At 41.1% G+C, this 19,580-nt stretch overlaps 2 protein-coding genes across 2 annotated transcripts; both read right to left on the bottom strand.

Annotated features, from left to right (window-relative positions):
• Positions 1-3,738: 3,738 nt before the first annotated feature.
• Positions 3,739-9,565, bottom strand: LOC131968033 (H-2 class II histocompatibility antigen, E-S beta chain-like). The gene is made up of 8 exons (XM_059328779.1): positions 9,441-9,565; positions 8,846-9,118; positions 6,178-6,391; positions 5,265-5,332; positions 5,031-5,144; positions 4,334-4,366; positions 4,102-4,118; positions 3,739-4,053 (listed from the first exon to the last, which is right to left on the bottom strand). Exons 1-6 carry the CDS (start codon positions 9,487-9,489, stop codon positions 4,341-4,343), a joined length of 744 nt encoding a protein of 247 aa, XP_059184762.1. The 5' UTR covers positions 9,490-9,565; the 3' UTR covers positions 3,739-4,053; positions 4,102-4,118; positions 4,334-4,340.
• Positions 9,566-16,125: 6,560 nt separating this feature from the next.
• LOC131968034 (HLA class II histocompatibility antigen, DP alpha 1 chain-like) lies at positions 16,126-19,140 on the bottom strand. Its single transcript, XM_059328780.1, has 4 exons — positions 19,029-19,140; positions 18,692-18,940; positions 17,854-18,138; positions 16,126-16,318 (listed from the first exon to the last, which is right to left on the bottom strand). The coding sequence occupies exons 1-4, from the start codon at positions 19,093-19,095 to the stop codon at positions 16,197-16,199; spliced, it is 723 nt and encodes a 240-aa protein (XP_059184763.1). The 5' UTR covers positions 19,096-19,140; the 3' UTR covers positions 16,126-16,196.
• Between the last annotated feature and the right edge of the window lie 440 nt (positions 19,141-19,580).

Below are 19,580 nucleotides of genomic sequence, written 5' to 3'. Positions count from 1 at the left end.
TATGGTTAGGTTAGGGTTATGGTGGCGCAGTTGGTAGCGCTCTCGCCTCACAGCTAGAAGGTCCTGGGTTTGATTCCTGCCAGTGTCCGTAGCGCTGGTCGTGTCGGCAAAAGGGCCTTTCTGTGTGTGGAGTACAGGGACCTCTCACAAAAACATGCATTGATCCTGGTCGCTATAGAGCCTCCCTCTGGTCGGTCGGGGCGCCCTGACGGGGGGGGGGGGGGGACCGGTGATCACGTGATCCTCCCACGCGCTACGTCCCCACCGGGGAATCTCCCCCCGTCAGGGGTCAAGAAGGGCTGATAACTCCCCAGACCGACAGACGAGGCAGCGCCCAGGATCATGATAGGACAAACTAAGTGATAAATAAAAATGGGTTACAAAATCGTGGGATAAAAAAAAAAAAGATGGTTGCTCCTCACACAAATCTCAGACTATTACATAGGGGTCCCCTCTTTTTATTTTTTTTATTTTTCATTATTTTATTTTATTTTTTATTCTTTTTACAATATCTGTATATCACTTTTTATTATGGTTTTAGGGTTTTATCCCCCCCCCCCCTTTTTTTAAGAAAACATATTTTTAACTATAAAAGGAGTTGTTTTTATCACATGATGGAGTTTTTACATTATATTAAGAAATAGCCAGTGCACATGGCAAAACAGTTTACCTGTTTTGCCACCACTCTTCCTCCACAAGACCTAACCCTAACCCTCTCCCTCCCCTTCCTTCACACACTCTCTCTCTCCCTCTCTCTCTTCTCTCCCCTTTCCCTGCAACTCTCTCTCTATTTTCCACAGAGGCTTTTATGAAAGGGTTTTACCAAACTTTCGGGGAGCGGGCATTCTTCAATCGAAAGGGGCTCCCCTCTTAGAGACTGGGAGACCGTTTTTAGGAGAAATGTGTTTTTATATGCATGCCCATGAATATTTGCACTGGAATACTAACATGATTTTATCCACTTCCATATTCGTTTTTGCCTACTAACTTTTATATCTTATATTGTATAACTTATATTTTATATATTTATATTTTATATGTTGTGTGTGTGTATATATATATATACATGTATATTTATAATGTTTTGACATGCATGCTTTTAAATCCTTTCCCAGTCTCTCACATTTAATAAAGTTCATGTGATGATGGGGAGCCTATGATTATAGCTATAACTACGAGGATGGAATGCCCGTTCACCAGACATATCTCCTAAGATTTTATAAATTAATTTTCCCATATATTAGGGAGGAGTACTCTTCACGACTTTGAGAACCTTTTATTTAATTTTATTTATTTTATCTAAACAAAAATTAAAACCTTTTTAAATCACATCAGTATTATTAATTTTATAAAGATTTATATTTATATGATTTTATAATAACATTTTTATTTTATAAATATTTAACAATTTTATCATGTAGTATCTGGTTCTTATTTTGGATTTATAAATGAAATGTAAATGTTCGATTGGGGTAATGTATAAATTAAAAGAGATTTTACTAACAAAATTGTGTTTTTAAGAATTTTGTGTGTTCTTATTGCATGTATTTTAACATTGATTTTATAGCACTTATTTTCTATTTATCCCTTTCTACCCACCTTTTTAAAGCACTTATATATATTTTGCATATTTTATACAGTCCCTAATCGCCCACACATTTATTTTAAATCCATTAGCACTTATTCGGGAACTACATGTCTTAAATTATTTATATATTTATATATTTATATTATTACCTTTTTATGTATACTTATTTATTTATTGATTTAATTATCTCCTTTTTTTTTAATATATATATACTTTTTTATTGGTTACATGGTTCCTTGGTCTTGATTTTACTCCATCTCTTTATGTATTTTATACCTTTTTATCTCCTCCGGGGAAATAATCGGAGCAGCCCGTAAAAAACTTCACTTTTATCATTAAATTTTAAATTGATTTTAATTTACGGAGGAATTTAATCGCTCCCTCAACCTCCGCCCTGATCCCCGGCCCCCAGCTTTTAAAACTATTCTTTTAACCATTTTTTTGGTGAACCGAGACTCATTTTATCAACTTTTATTAAAGAAAAATCCCCACCTTTAGGAAACAAAAGATTTGATCTGCCTGATCCCCTGCGCCCGTGCCTCCCGTAGCACTCTCCAAGAGTGCTGCGTTTTAACGATGACCTAACCCTAACCTTAACCCTCCCTCTGTGTCCCTCTCTTTTCAACACTCTCTCTCTTTCTGCGTCTCTCCCTCCTTTTTATTCATTATTTGTCTACTCTAATATTAGTCTAATATTATTATGGCCTGACCCTTAGATCTGTCCTGAACCTAATGTGAGTGGATTTTAAAATCTAACTCTAACCTTCAAGAGCTAATGTATCTACAAAATACTCAAGAATCCTCCCATTTGGAATAAAGAAGAAGAAGAAGAAGAAGAAGAAAAAAAAAAAAATCTTCCAGTTTGAAGTGCAATGCATGCTGGGAAGTGAAGTCTGACTGACACCACGAGTGAGACCAGTAACAAGTTATTTAAAATGTAAAGGGTCCCTACACGTCCTTTAGGCTCATTTGTAAGTGAATATAAACTGTATTCAATAATATAATATAAAATAAGGTCTCTGTAAATGTTACATGTAAATATAAAAAAATTTACAAATGAATTCAATACATGCATAAAAAGTACAAAACTATTGGTAAAAAGTAAGTACAAATGTATTTGTACAAACGTAACAATACAGTGTGAAATAATATGTCTATAAAATGTCAATCTAGAAATATAAATCTAAAAATAAATTCGATTCATGAATAAAATATTTTTTTAAAAATGTTGTGCAATACAAACCTTGACCAGCAGGGGGCAAAATTCACTCTGCAACGTCTCTCTGCGCAGCAATGATGTTTAAAAACTTTATTCAAACCTGTAGAATAATGCCGGTGCAATGCAGAATCTGACCAGCAGAGGGCAGACCTCACCTATAGAAAAATCACTATTCAGGGCATTACATTCTCTAAACTCTATAAAATAAATAATAAAATATAAAGGAAATATAAAATCACATACATTATCAAATACTGTGAATAATAAAAATATTATAAAATTATAAAATACGATAAATTATCAAATCAAGGAAAATAACTAAATAAATCTAATATAACAAAATTACCCAATCGGCTTGAGACACACACCAGGATTTGTGGAGGTAGGACGGAGGAGACGATAGAGGAGCAGTGGGCTGGGATCAGTTCTGGAGGTTACGGTGGAAAGTTGGTGCAGGAGCAGAGGGTTGCTCTGGTAGAACCACATTAAACTGGATAAAAGTGATCTGACAGGTGGAGAGGCGTTACCACCAGAACATCTGTGGCCCAGTTAGGATCAGGATCAGGTTCTTGGCAGCTTTGTGAGTAGGAGGACTGTGGACCAGCTGGAGGTCATAGGAATGAATTAACAACATGAAGTTATCAGAGTCTGGACGTCTCAGTGGAGGTTCATGTCTCCAGGACCAGATCAGACTGTCTGCTGCTGCTGTGAGTTTACTTTGGAACTGAGAAAACTCTTTATATCAACATTTATGATGTAATGGTACATTAGTTATGATGATAAATGTTTAATAATAGAATTCATTTCTGCACATTTACTACATATTAAACAGAAATATGATCTTAGTTCACTCTGATCTTTTTAATAATAATCTCAGAGTCGTTTATAAACTCTAATAACTAAAACATTTAATGAAACCACAGAGACTCAGAACGTTTTCTGGTTTATTATCGATAAAATATTTCACTCCAGTAGAAATATACAAATCTAACAAACTGAAAGACAAAATATGGAAATAAATGATTTATGTTGTTAAAGCAGAGCGCAGGGTTAGTGGCATCAAATCACAAGAAGAGTCCAGGTCCAGACTAAACCTGGTCCAGGACTGGGAGAGGCAGTCCTGGACCAGGATCAGACCAGCTGGTATCAGAGTCCAGATCATTACAGGATCAGGTGTTGAGCTGGTCCAGCAGGTGGTCTACTGAGCCGGAAACACACGAAGCAGGTTGAAGAGGCAGATACAGGACCAGGATCAGGATCAGGATTAGGGTCAGGACCAGGATCAGGACCAGGATCAGGATCAGGACCAGGATCAGATCCAGGATCAGGATCAGGATCAGGTGTTGAGCTGGTCCAGCAGGTGGTCTACTGAGCCGGAAACACACGAAGCAGGTTGAAGAGGCAGATACAGGACCAGGATCAGGACCAGGACCAGGATCAGGATCAGGACAGGGATCAGGATCAGGATCAGGATCAGGTCCAGGACCAGGATCAGGACCAGGATTAGGGTTAGGACCAGGATCAGGTCCAGGATCAGTTAGTGGGGACCAGAATCCTTCCTGTTTTAAGAAGAGATGAAGAGTGTCAACAACAAATCAAATAAAGACAAATATCAAAACTCTGTAATTCAGTAAAATGTTGTTGTAGAGAAACAGAACCAGAAATCTTCAGACTCTGGATCCTGGTCTGAGACTGAACACTGACACCAAGAACCAGAACTGGTCCCAAGATGGTCCAGACTATATACAGGTCTGAATACGGACTGACACTAAATCTGAAGTGTGTACTGGTCTGAACTGGTTCTGGTTCAGGTGTACTAGTCTGATCTGGTTCTGGTTCAGATGTACTGGTCTGAACTGGTTCTGGTTCAGGTGTACTGGTCTGATCTGGTTCTGGTTCAGGTGTACTGGTCTGAACTGGTTCTGGTTCAGATGTACTGGTCTGATCTGGTTCTGGTTCAGGTGTACTGGTCTGATCTGGTTCTGGTTCAGATGTACTGGTCTGATCTGTTTCTGGTTCAGGTGTACAGGTCTGATCTAGTTCTGGTTCAGGTGTACTGGTCTGATCTGGTAGTGGTTCAGGTGTACTGGTCTGATCTAGTTCTGGTTCAGGTGTACTGGTCTGATCTGGTTGTGGTTCAGGTGTACTGGTCTGATCTGGTTCTGGTTGTGGTTCAGGTGTACTGGTCTGATCTGGTTCTGGTTGTGGTTCTGGTGGTCTGACCTCGGGACTTCCTCTTGTAGTAGATGAATCCAGCCAGAGATAAGACCAGACCCAGGATCAGTCCTGAGGCTCCGATGGCAAACTTGTTTCTGTCAGACTCAGGCATGGACGGGTCTGAGGACAGACAGGAGAGAGACAGACAGGTGAGAGACAGACAGGTGAGAGACAGACAGACAGGAGAGAGACAGACAGACAGGAGAGAGACAGACAGGTGAGAGACAGACAGGTATTTACCCCAGTCAGTGACCAGAGGTTCTTTCAGACTGGCGTGCTCCACCACACAGGAGATCTTCTCTCCAGACCTGCAGACACAAAACAACACATCAACACTGGACCTGGACCTGACTGGACCTGGAGCTGGACCTGGAGCTGGACCTGGACCTGACTGGACCTGGACCTGGACCTGGACCTGGACCAGGACCTGGACCTGACTGGACCTGGACCAGACTGGACCTGGACCTGGACCTGACTGGACCTGACTGGACCTGGACCTGGACCTGGAACTGACTGGACCTGGACCTGACTGGACCTGACTGGACCTGGACCTGGAACTGACTGGACCTGGACCTGGACCTGGACCTGACTGGACCTGACTGGACCTGGACCTGGACCAGACTGGACCTGGACCTGACTGGACCTGACTGGACCTGGACCTGGACCTGGAACTGACTGGACCTGGACCTGACTGGACCTGACTGGACCTGGACCTGGACCTGACTGGACCTGACTGGACCTGGACCTGGACCTGGAACTGACTGGACCTGGACCTGACTGGACCTGACTGGACCTGGACCTGGAACTGACTGGACCTGGACCAGAACCTGGACCTGGAGCAGGACTCACCTGGGCGTGTACTCCAGGTGGGAGTGGACCTGACTAGACCAGTACCAGGACCAGGACCAGGACCAGGACCTGGAGGAGGACTCACCTGGGCGTGTACTCCAGGTGGGAGTGGACCTGGACCTGACTAGACCAGGACCTGGACCTGGAGGAGGACTCACCTAGGCGTGTACTCCAGGTGGGAGTGGACCTGGACCTGACTAGACCAGGACCTGGACCTGGAGGAGGACTCACCTGGGCGTGTACTCCAGGTGGGAGTGGACCTGGACCTGACTAGACCAGGACCTGGACCTGGAGGAGGACTCACCTGGGCGTGTACTCCAGGTGGGAGTGGACCTGGTAGTACCAGTCTCCGTCTGCCAGCTCGTCAGTGGAAGTGACATCAGAGGTGACTTCCTGTCCGTCTCTGAGCCAGCGGACCCGGATCAGTTTGGGGAAGAAGTCGTAGACGCTGCAGACCAGCATGGAGGGATGGGATCCACCGGAGGGAGTCACGGATCTCAGTCTGACGTACGGCTCGGCTGGAAGACAACCAGGAGATCCACCATCAGGATTAAAACATGAAGATAACCAGGAGATCCACCATCAGGATTATAAACATGAATAAAACCAGGAGATCCACCATCAGGATTAAAACATGAAGATAACCAGGAGATCCACCATCACGATTAAAACATGAATAAAACCAGGAGATCCACCATCAGGATTAAAACATGAATAAAACCAGGAGATCCACCATCAGGATTAAAACATGAAGATAACCAGGAGATCCACCATCAGGATTAAAACATGAATAAAACCAGGAGATCCACCATCAGGATTAAAACATGAAGATAACCAGGAGATCCACCATCAGGATTAAAACATGAATAAAACCAGGAGATCCACCATCAGGATTAAAACATGAATAAAACCAGGAGATCCACCATCAGGATTAAAACATGAAGATAACCAGGAGATCCACCATCAGGATTAAAACATGAATAAAACCAGGAGATCCACCATCAGGATTAAAACATGAATAAAACCAGGAGATCCACCATCAGGATTAAAACATGAAGATAACCAGGAGATCCACCATCAGGATTAAAACATGAATAAAACCAGGAGATCCACCATCAGGATTAAAACATGAATAAAACCAGGAGATCCACCATCAGGATTAAAACATGAAGATAACCAGGAGATCCACCATCAGGATTAAAACATGAATAAAACCAGGAGATCCACCATCAGGATTAAAACATGAAGATAACCAGGAGATCCACCATCAGGATTAAAACATGAAGATAACCAGGAGATCCACCATCAGGATTAAAAACATGAATAAAACCAGGAGAATCAGAGCTGGATCCTCGTGGATCACAGAATGCAGCACCTCCCCAAACTAGAACCACCAAGTCCTGAACACACGAACTGAACTTTATATCTGATGGTGGAGACCAGTCAGATACTGTGGTCCATGATCCAGTTTACACACAATAAACTGACAGAACACAAACTGGACTGAACGGGATCTTTATCTGAGACTGATGCTGAGAGCCCAACGCCCACCGAAGCCCAGTGAAACCCTTTAACTATAATTATTGCACAATAATTAGCAGGTGGCAGGTGAAATATAATCATAATACATGTAATAATAACAAATATAATAATATTCAGAACAGTTTATGGAGCTTCAGAGAACTGAAAACTGTAAACACAAATTCAGCTGATGAAGTTTCAGTTCAGATATGAAACATTTTAAATGAGGCATGAAGACAAAAGCTTGTTCACTTTTCATACATGTAAAAAAAACAGCACGCAGGGTTGATCCACGGGGCCCTGATATTATTATTATTAATAATAATAATAATAACATTAATTATAATAACATTGTTATTATTATTATTATTATTATTATTATTATTATTATTAACAGGGTTGATCCACGGGGCCCTGATATTATTATTATTGCTATTATTATTTATTATTGTTATAATAATAATAATATCATTATGACCTTTTAAAAGCTGTTTTTCTTGAGGTCCATAATATATTAATATTTCTATTAATAATCTGTTGTGTGTGATTTCTTGATAACTTTTTTTTGTTTGTTTGTTTGTTTTTGTGTGATTTCTTGATGATCAGTGAGACTTTGAGGAGTTGATGAGAACTTTCTGTCTGTGGTGAACTAACAGCTCAGGTGTTGCTGCCCCCTGCTGGCTGCTCACAGCTACTTTATTGTTATTATTACAATAATAATTAATAATAACAATAATAATAATAATAATAATTATTATTATTATTAATAATAACAATAATAATAATAATAATAATCAATAATAATAATAATAATAATAATAATAATTATTATTATTAATAATAATAATAATTATTATTATTTTTTAATAATAATAATAATAACAATAATAATAATAATAATTAATAATAATAATAATAATAATAATAATAATTATTATTATTAATAATAATAATAATAACAATAATAATAATAATAATATTAATAATTACTGTAGTGAACTAACAGCTCAGGTGTTGCTGCCCCCTGCTGGCTGCTCACAGCTACTTTATGTTATTATTACAATAATAATAATTATTAATAATAATAATAATAATAATTATTATTATTATTAATAATAATAATAATAATAATTACTGTGGTGAACTAACAGCTCAGGTGTTGCTGCCCCCTGCTGGCTGCTCACAGCTACTTTATTGTTATTATTATACCTGACTCATGAAGGACTAATGCCCCGCCCACAGCACACTGATTGGTCAAACACCAACAGTGTCTGTGTCAATCACAACAACCGTCATTTAGTCTAAAGATTCAACAGGGAAGTTCACAACTCATAATAATAATAATAATAATGATAATATTCACACTCACAGAAAAACCAGATATTATTCAGAGTGTTAATGAATTAATAATGAGATGATTAATGTTGGAAGTTACAGAAACACAAACTCACCTGATTTAGGCAGAATGCCGCTGTACCAGAGCCCGATGTTGTGTTCACAGTAGCTCTCCTTCTGAGCCTTCATCGCAGCCAGTTTTGAAGGATCTTTGTTGAAGCGCTCTGCGTTCATCACTCCCAGCTCAGTGTATCCAACAAACTTCCCCAAACTGCTGCTGAACCTCAGAATCTCATCTCTGTTGTAATAATAAGACCTGATGAACTCGATGTCCTTCAGCTCACTGGAGTTAAAGTCACAACTGTCCATCATAACATGCATAAATCCATCTGAAAAACAAGAACAGTTTGGACATCAATGAGTATAAACAATTTGATCAGAACATTGATCAGAGATCAGAGTATTGATCAGTGATCAGAGTATTGATCAGAGTATTGGTCAGGAATCAGAGTATTGATCAGAGATCAGAGTATTGATCAGTGATCAGAGTATTGGTCAGAGTATTGTTCAGGAATCAGAGTATTGGCCAGTGATCAGAGTATTGATCAGAGATCAGAGTATTGATCAGTGATCAGAGTATTGGTCAGAGTATTGATCAGTGATCAGTGTATTGATCAGTGATCAGAGTATTGATCAGAGTATTGATCCTACCTGCTGAGTGGAGGCTGATGAAGAGGACGAGGAGAAAGGATGAAGCCATGTTCTTCTGTTCTCTTGACAAACTGATCCAGTCTGACTGAGAGCCGCTCTAAAAACCAGAGAATGATCACATGACCTGCAGCATCAGCTGTTACCAGGCAGACGATCAGACTAAAGTCTGCTGCTGGAGCACAGACACACACACACACACACACAAACACACACACACACACACTCACAGAGTCAGAGACATGATCACATGACCTGCAGCATCAGCTGTTACCAGGCAGACGATCAGACTAAAGTCTGCTGCTGGAGCACTAACATACTAACACACACACACACACACACACACACACACACACACACACACACACGCACACACAATAATAATAATACCCATACTTGCACAGTAAAAAATGCCAAGCTTTAAATGGTTAATTATGATTTTGATGTTTCTCAGCAGTGAAGCCTGTTAACATATTGGGCTACATGAATCCAAAACACACTGAACTTTTGTTTCTATGAATTAAAAAATAACTGTGATAGTTTCAGAAGAATAAAATAATTCCAAATTCAGTTACATTTTATTAAACAAAAAGTAATAATTATGGTTTATTAGAAACATTTATTTTCCTGATAATATGTATATTATATATGGAGATTCATTTGTGCCAAAATGGCAAGACTTTTTTCAAATTCAAGCAAAAATGATTCATCAAAAATATGAAAGACAGAATTCTAAACTCACAAACAAATTATTTGTGTGATTGCAGAATAAATCTGCCTTTAAGTCTTTGAATAACTTTTTGTTTATAATACCTTCAGATTCTTCCTCAGTGACAACATGTTGTTGTTTACTGTGGCAGACTGTTTGTTTGTTTGTTTGTTTGTTCTGCATGAGTTCACATGTGGGCGGCTTTCTCTTGGTGCATTCCTATTGGCTGATAACTGAAAATGGCGCCCCTGTGTTTGGCTGGCCGTCTCCCTCTGCTGAGCATGTTACTGTTTTACCTGTATCTGCTGTTTGTTGTACGGAGTGTGTCACCGCTGCAGGTGTATGATCGCCTGACACTTCTTGATATCCGTGAGTCTCTGGAAAAACTGCCGATCTGCAGCTTTGCTGGGCACTCAAAGAGGCTTCCGCCTTTCCTGGAGTCTATACCGATGCATCTACGGCGGTTTTCCTGCTGGTTACCTCGCCACAGACGCCGCAGAAAACGCGGAAAGCGAGGCGGAGTCCTCATTAAACTGAAGGTGTCCCTGGCCTCCTCTGTCCACGATCCCTGTCGTCCACCAGCCGGATCCTTCACTGTCTACAGGGGCTACGATCTGCGGAGTTCCTCGGAGTACAGATATCGGTGGCTTCGGCCGGTTCTCCACGACACCGGGGTGCTGCTTCCGTGTTGTCGGCCGGTGCGGACTTCCCAGCGGGGCTGTGTCCCGGCGAATCTCCGCTCCCTCAGTCGCTTTCCTCGCCAGACTGATCGATGTGCAATCCACACGGTGCTGATAAATACCAGGTCTCTTACAAATAAGACATTTATTTTAAATGACTTTTTTAAAACTCACGATCTGGATTTCCTCCTGTTGACAGAGACCTGGCTGAAACCAGGTGAGAACATCGCCTTTTCGGAGCTCCTCCCTCCCGGCTGCTCCTTCTTTAGCACCCCGCGAGCTGCCGGTCGCGGTGGCGGTCTGGCCGCTATATTTAAGGAGAATTTCAGATGCCGGGCGATAAGCGCTACCAATTATTCCAGCTTCGAACTGCAGCTGTTCGTGATTGACCTCACCTGCCCTGTGCTGTGTGCCACAGTTTACCGCCCACCCAGATTTGATAAGGACTTCCTTCAAGAGTTCTCTGAGTTCTTGTCTGAGTTTATCCCGAAGTTTGATAAACTGTTGATTTGTGGCGATTTTAATATTCATGTTTGTTGTGCAGCAAATCAACTGGCCAACGGATTCAAAGGCCTTTTAGATTCTTTTAATCTCACTCAATCTGTTAATGCACCAACACATGAGCATGGACACACCCTTGACCTGGTAATTTCTCATGGGCTTTCGGTTTCCCTCAGAGAAATAGTTGATACTGCTATCTCGGATCAACTCCCTGTTGTTTTTGACTTTGCTGCCCCCCCATCTGCCAATAAGCCAGTCTCCTCAGCTCGCAGACACCGAATCTTCTCTCCATCAACAGCCGGGGAGTTTGCTGCTGCCTTCAGGGACTCTCAGCTGCTTGATGACTGTGGGCTGGTTCCTCCCCTTTGTCCAGACAACCTACTCTCCACCTTCCACTCAACATGTTCTGCGATCCTTGACTCTGTTGCACCTTTTCGGCAAAAATCCTCAAAAACTAAGCCAGATCCCTGGTTCGACGACCACACCCGTCTGCTCAGACAACGTTGCAGACAGGCTGTACGGCGCTGGAAGAAGGACAAATTGCATGTATCCCTGGGTTGCTTAAGGGACAGTCTGGCTGCCTACCAGAGAGCTCTAAAGGAAGCCAAGGCAAAATATCTGTCCTCCATCATAGCTCAGAGCTCTCATCATCCCAGATTGCTATTTAGCACTATTGACTCTGTCATTAACCCACGCCCCACTGTCCTGTCTGATGCCTCCACTGCAACCTGTGAAGAGTTCATGTCTTTTTTCACTGATAAAGTGGCATCTGTTAGGCAAACCATTTGTAACTTGAACTTGTCCCTTGTTGAAGTCTGTGCTCCTCCGGCACAGACTGCTGTTTTCGAGCAGTTTGAGACCATTTCCCTGTCATCTCTTTCTAAGGTGGTTAGTGGCATGAAACCCACTAACTGTCCTTTAGATATCATTCCAGCTAAGTTTTTGAAGGAGGTTTTGAGTTCTGTTGGGTCAAGTCTGCTTGTTTTTATAAACACTTGTCTTAGCTTAGGGTCTGTTCCAGCTGCCTTCAAACACGCCATGGTTAGGCCCCTTTTAAAAAAGCCGCATCTTGACCCCTCTGTGCTCTCCAATTTTAGACCCGTCTCCCACCTGCCTTTCCTTTCTAAGGTTCTAGAAAAAGTTGTTTTTATTCAATTACAGGCATTTTTGGAGCTCAATTCTACCTTTGAAAAATTTCAGTCTGGTTTTAGATCCCGACATAGCACAGAGACTGCACTGTTAAAGGTGCACAATGATATTTCTTTGTCTGTGGACGCTGGTAATCCTGCTGTGCTGGTGCTGCTGGACCTCACGGCGGCCTTCGATACAGTCGACCACGCAGTCCTTGTATCTCGCCTAGAGCAGCACATTGGTATCCGTGGCACTGCTCTTCAATGGTTCAAGTCATACCTGGCAGACAGGAGCTTCTCTGTCGTCATTGGCGACCACTGCTCCTCAGCCGCATCCCTGCCCTGTGGTGTGCCACAGGGTTCCATTCTCGGCCCTATTCTGTTTTCTTTGTACATGCTTCCTCTGGGATCAATTATAAAACAACACAATTTGTCTTTTCACTTTTATGCAGACGATTTGCAGATATATCTGCCCATGTGTCCTAACGATAACACTGCATTCACTAAGCTCCTGGACTGCATTTCTGATATAAAGCGGTGGCTGGCACAGAACTTTTTGCATTTAAACGACAGCAAAACTGAATGCATTTTGTTTGGTTCACCATCTTCGTCGATTGTTTCCGCCACAAACTCTGGCACTCTGGCCCCCTTTTTTAAATCACATGTTAAAAACCTTGGTGTAATATTTGACAATGGACTCAAATTCGACAAACAGATTAGTTCTGTTGTCAGCACAAGCTTCTTTCAGCTCCGTCTCTTGGCCAAAGTGAAATCTTTCCTCAGTCGGCCAGATCTCGAGAAGGCAATCCATGCTTTTATCAGTTCGAGACTGGATTACTGCAATGCCCTCTACGTTGGCCTCAGCCAGTCTTCCATCTCTCGTCTTCAACTAGTACAGAACGCCGCTGCCCGATTTTTAACAGGCACATCGAGACGGGAACACATTACCCCTGTGCTGTCATCACTCCACTGGCTTCCAGTCCGTTTTAGAATTGATTTTAAACTTTTGTTATTTGTTTTTCAGGCCGTTAATGGACTGGCCCCATCTTATCTGTCAGAGATTTTAACTGTTCGCAATTGTGGCAGAGCCCTGCGCTCTTCGGGTCAACTTCTCTTAGAGGTCCCGAGGACACGGCTTAAACAGTGGGGCGATCGGTCTTTTGCCGTCGCTGCTCCAAGGCTGTGGAACAAACTGCCCCCTGACATTCGTTTCACTTCTGATCTCAGCCTTTTTAAATCAAAGTTGAAGACCCACTTTTTTTAGGTTGGCATTTAATTCTGCCAACTCTGTTTCTTAGGTCTACTCATTTTGTTTGTTCCTTTCTATGTATGGCTATGGTCTATGGCTCGTACTACCTTGCAGCACTGCAGCACTTTTATTTTGTACTTATATGTTATGCATGTGTTATGTATTGTTTTTATGGATTTCCTGTGAAGCACTTTGGTTACCTTCTGGCTACTGTAAAGGGCTATACAAATAAACTTGATTTGATTTGATTTGATGCTTTTGACTGACAGCTGAACAAACTGCGCTCTTTGCTTGTTTCGGCCTCATTTATTTATTTATGGTTTGTGGGATCATCAGGACATGTTCCAGGTAAAAGGTTCAACAGTCTGTCATGAACCCTGAGCTGATTTACCCTCAGATGGGAAACTTTCTGCTTCCAGAAATGATCTGAGTTCCAGCATGCACCACTACTATAAAAGGCAGAGTCACCATGGCAACAGATAAAACAAATGGTTGAACTGTAAATCCTCATGTGAACGTACAGGGAGTTAGAACACATTTAAATAAAAAAAGCATCACAGTTACATCTTTAGAGAGAATCAGATTTAATCTCCAGTCTAATATTCCGGGTGTAAACTGGTGAAACGGTTTAAAACTCTATTTAATTGATATCCTGAACATGAAACATCAGAACAGAGTCAAACAGCAGGACTGAGGTGGATCAGACTCATTTCATTGATTCATATTTGAGTGATTTCAGTAAATATAATTCAGATGTTTCAGTGTCAGTAGATGTTTCAGTGTCAGGGTCACTTTCCTTTCCTCTGCAGATTAGAGCTTCTCTCATCTGCATCCATGTGATGAAGAAAACTCTCTCTGCTCTGACGGAGAACGTCCACGGTGTTCTGCTGCAGAATGCTGCAAAGATAAATGAAGATTAATGATCATAAGGAAACATGAACCAGGTCTCAGGTCTTGACGTAAGGCTGGGAGTAAAACCTGGATCCTGATCAACAGAAAGGGACACACGAGGACCAGCCAGAGGGACGAGACGGGGACCAGTCAGAGACAGGACACACTGAGGGACAAACCAGTTGAGATCTGTGCCCATAGAGTTCCATGGGATTCACCATTGCCCTCTCATTCGTTGGACACTTGTATTTTTTCTCCAACACTGTCTACTGGATTAGTGTTATCTACAATGAACTGATCTCTAGAAGTGTTCAACCTTTGTGAGTGATCAGTTCTGTGAATTTAAGGGTCAGGATGTTCTGGACTGGAACAATTTTTGGACCAACATACCCACCTCATCAAAGAATCCAGCACATCAACTTATTCGTTATAAGTTTGTGCACAAATTCTATGCCACACCATACAGACGCTTCACAATATAACTGATATATTAACAATCATTTTAGAGACATGGCTCTTTTCAAAAGGTTTTCATACATAAAGCAAGAGTATCTAATATGCCGGCCTGGGACACGCTTATCGGTCCTCTTTCTGACAGAACATTGTTTGCTCGTATATAATTTGTTACTGTGAATTATATTGTCAGACTGCTAGACTCTCTTCATCTAATGCAACAAGTTCCCACTGGTGGATCTGAAAATGTCTGTATTTTTTCTTTTTGCTTACTTTATCTTTGTAGGTCAACTCATCTCCTGTCCTCTACTTCTCCTCTTTTTATTTACTCATGTGTACAATATATGTAAATGTGTGTGCCTGCATATATATATATATATATATATATATATATATATATATATATATATATATATATATATATATATATATGCATATATTTATTTTTCAAGTCTTTGGTGGCAAGGCAATGGCGCTATGTTTGTAATATAATGTTTTTAAATTGTTCGATAAAAAGTTTGTCACTAAAAGAAGAAATCAAAGACAGACAATCAGGTTTCAACCATTAGAAGCTTTTTACGAAACACCACATTATTATTACATTATTACATAGACTGAAAGGTGCTGTAAAGATTCCTCCTGTTCATAAAGAACATTAAGTTATAAATCAGTTTCAGTGGAGCTGATTGAGAATAAAACATTCTGTGTCATTCTGTGTAAAAATATAGTTTATCTGAAGATTAAACTTCATCTGTCGGACTGAAACTCAAGTTAAAGTTTTCTTTACTTTCTGTGAAAGTGTGATGAACAGAAAGAACCAGCTGAAGAGAGTTTGAGGTGTAATGTGGACAGACTGGACAGTAAACATGAGACGAGGGACATCCTGTTTATTTACCACAACAACAGATTAATTAATGTTCATTTAAAACAGATTAAATCTTCAGACTGGAGAAACAGTTTGAATTTGATTCTGTCAGGAAACAAACCAACTTTATTAAAACACAGATTATATTTCAGCAGGAAGCATTTTACACAAGAGATGGATTGAATCTGCAGCCAAACATGAAGAAAGACATAAAAACATTAAAATCATCAACAGACAGCAGAGATAATATTCATCTGAGTGACATCATCAGCCCCGACCAATCAGCTGCACTCGTTCCCTTTGATGAGGAAGAAGGTTCCAGCAGCCACACCGAGCAGACCAACAGTCAGACCGAGTCCACAGAACACTGCTGGTCCAATACTGGGCGGAGTCTTCTCCACATCTGGAGACAGAAAACACAGACATGAGACATCTGGAGACAGAAAACACAGACATGAGACATCTGGAGACAGAAAACACAGACATGAAACATCTGGAGACAGAAAACATCTGGAGACAGAAAACACAGACATGAGACATCTGGAGACAGAAAATACAGACATTAAACATCTGGAGACAGAAAACACAGACATGAGACATCTGGAGACAGAAAACACAGACATGAAAAATCTGGAGACAGAAAACACAGACATGAGACATCTGGAGACAGAAAACACAGACATTAAACATCTGGAGACAGAAAACACAGATATGAGACATCTGGAGACAGAAAACACAGACATGAGACATCTGGAGACAGAAAACACAGACATGAGACATCTGGAGACAGAAAACACAGATATGAGACATCTGGAGACAGAAAACACAGACATGAGACATCTGGAGACAGAAAACACAGACATGAGACATCTGGAGACAGAAAACATCTGGAGACAGAAACATCTGGAGACAGAAAACACAGATATGAGACATCTGGAGACAGAAAACACAGACATGAAACATCTGGAGACAGAAAACACAGACATTAAACATCTGGAGACAGAAAACACAGATATGAGACATCTGGAGACAGAAAACACAGACATGAGACATCTGGAGACAGAAAACACAGACATGAGACATCTGGAGACAGAAAACATCTGGAGACAGAAACATCTGGAGACAGAAAACACAGTCATGAACATCTGGAGACAGAAGACACAGACATTAAACATCTGGAGGCAGAAAACACAGACATGAGACATCTGGAGACAGAAAACACAGACATGAAACATCTGGAGACAGAAGACACAGACATGAAACATCTGGAGACAGAAAACATCTGGAGACAGAAAACACAGACATGAAACATCTGGAGACAGAAAACACAGACATGAAACATCTGGAGACAGAAAACACAGACATGAAACATCTGGAGACAGAAACATCTGGAGACAGAAACATCTGGAGACAGAAAACACAGACATGAGACATCTGGAGACAGAAAACACAGACATGAAACATCTGGAGACAGAAACATCTGGAGACAGAAAACACAGACATTAAACATCTGGAGACAGAAAACACAGACATGAAACATCTGGAGACAGAAAACACAGACATGAGACATCTGGAGACAGAAAACACAGACATGAAACATCTGGAGACAGAAACATCAGAAACATCTGTAGACAGAAACATCTGGAGACAGAAACATCAGAAACATCTGTAGACAGAAACATCTGGAGACAGAAACATCAGAAACATCTGGAGACAGAAACATCAGAAACATCTGGAGACAGAAACATCTGGAGACAGAAACATCAGAAACATCTGGAGACAGAAACATCAGAAACATCTGGAGACAGAAACATCAGAAACATCTGGAGACAGAAACATCAGAAACATCTGGAGACGGAAACATTTGGAGACAGAAACATCTGGAGACAGGCCAGCTGTAGTTGTTGTGTCTGTATTGATGTGAATAAAGTGTCTCACCCCAGAATCTGCTCTGTGGTTGGTCCAGGGCCAGATGTGTCACTGAACATCTGTACACGTCTCCCAGCTTTGGGGTGAAGACCAGGCTGGAGAACTGGTTGAAGGTAGCGTCTTTGTTGGGGTAGGGAACGTTGACGCTGGTTCCTTCGGTGACGTTCTGTCCGTTCTTTGTCCAGGAGAAGTCGACAGGAGCAGGATAGAAACCAGTCACATGACAGATCAGGGTGTTCTCCTCTCCCAGCTCCACCTCGTCTCTGCTGTAGACCACCGGACTGGAAGGAGCAGCTGGACACACACAGAGGATCAGTTCTGTCTCTGTGGGTCATTTTAACTCACTAACACTGTTTTATTATTATAATAAAGGTTACAGGATGGAGGACTGGAGTAATGACAGATCAGCTGTGTTTGAGCTGTGAGACATCAGGAACCCTCAGCTTTAACACAAAACAAACACTCACCAGGAAATATTTCTCTGGGCTCAAATCTCTACAAATGTTTATAGAATTAATTTATCAAAGTGGAAAAAACTTCCTGCTGCAGATTCTAAAAGTGTCTCAGTCTGATCCTGATCTGATCCTGATCTCTGATACTGAGCCAGGACTTATTATTTCTAATGAACATTAACATGATGACTGAACTATATTTATTTTAATATTTACAGCTTTAAATAACTTCTTAAACTTAAAATGAAATGTAAAAAGACTCTCTGTGTTCTCTGTCTCTTCTGACTCATTGAACCCAAAACCAGAAAATAAAATAACTGATTATTCAGAAAACTGCAGTTTACGTGAAGAGAAATTCATTAATGTGGCAGAAAGTTCAGATTAGATATATTTACCGAGTTTTACTGAAGGGTTCTTCAGAGCACTGCGAAATGTTGCCAGGTTCTGTTTGCAGATCTGTAGATTAGCCACAGCTGATTCATAACCTCCTTCTGGGTAGCTAATATGATCTACAAAACTGGGCTGAGGCTCGACTGCTTTCTTGTTCTTGAAGTCTGCGTACCAAAGCTCTTCACCATCCAGTCCGTACATAAACTCTCCATCAGACTCTGAACAGGCAACGAAACCAATGTCCTTATGTAGAACTGCAGAGAAAACACAAGAACAAACAGTAAACAACCTGTTGTTTGTTTGTTTGTTTGTTTGTTTGTTTAAAGTGAGACAGAAACTGACCGTCAGCTGAGACACAGAGGACACCAGAGAGGACGAGGACCACCATCATCTTCATCATCTTCATCATCAGACCTGGACCTGTCAGACTCTGTAGACCTGGACCTGTATAGACCTGGACCCTGTCGTAGAGCTGGACCTGTCAGACTCTCTGTAGACCTGGACCTGTCAGACTCTGTAGACCTGGACCTGTCGTAGACCTGGACCTGTATAGACCTGGACCCTGTCGTAGAGCTGGACCTGTCAGACTCTCTGTAGACCAGCAGCAGTAGCAGCTGAACTCTTACTCTGTGTCAGCAGCGTAACAGCCAATGAGAAAGCAGAGCTGAGATGACATCATCAGTGTCCGGGTAGAGTCAGGCTGCTTCTGCCTCAGAAACAGGAGCTGCAGAGTTCACCAATAATAAGGATTCTGGGTTTTATTCTGACATTAATAATTATAATTAAACTTTTATACTATTCAAATACTTATAATCATACTTTTTTTTTTACCATTAAAATATTTATTATTAAACTTTTATACCACTAAAATATTCATATTTTTTTCTCTTTATA

This window comes from Centropristis striata, unplaced genomic scaffold (genome assembly GCF_030273125.1).
Source record: "Centropristis striata isolate RG_2023a ecotype Rhode Island unplaced genomic scaffold, C.striata_1.0 Scaffold_64, whole genome shotgun sequence".
NCBI classification, from domain to species: Eukaryota; Metazoa; Chordata; class Actinopteri; order Perciformes; family Serranidae; genus Centropristis; species Centropristis striata.
The sequence above is the reverse complement of the archived record's forward strand: the minus strand, read 5'-3'. Positions and strand labels throughout refer to the sequence as shown.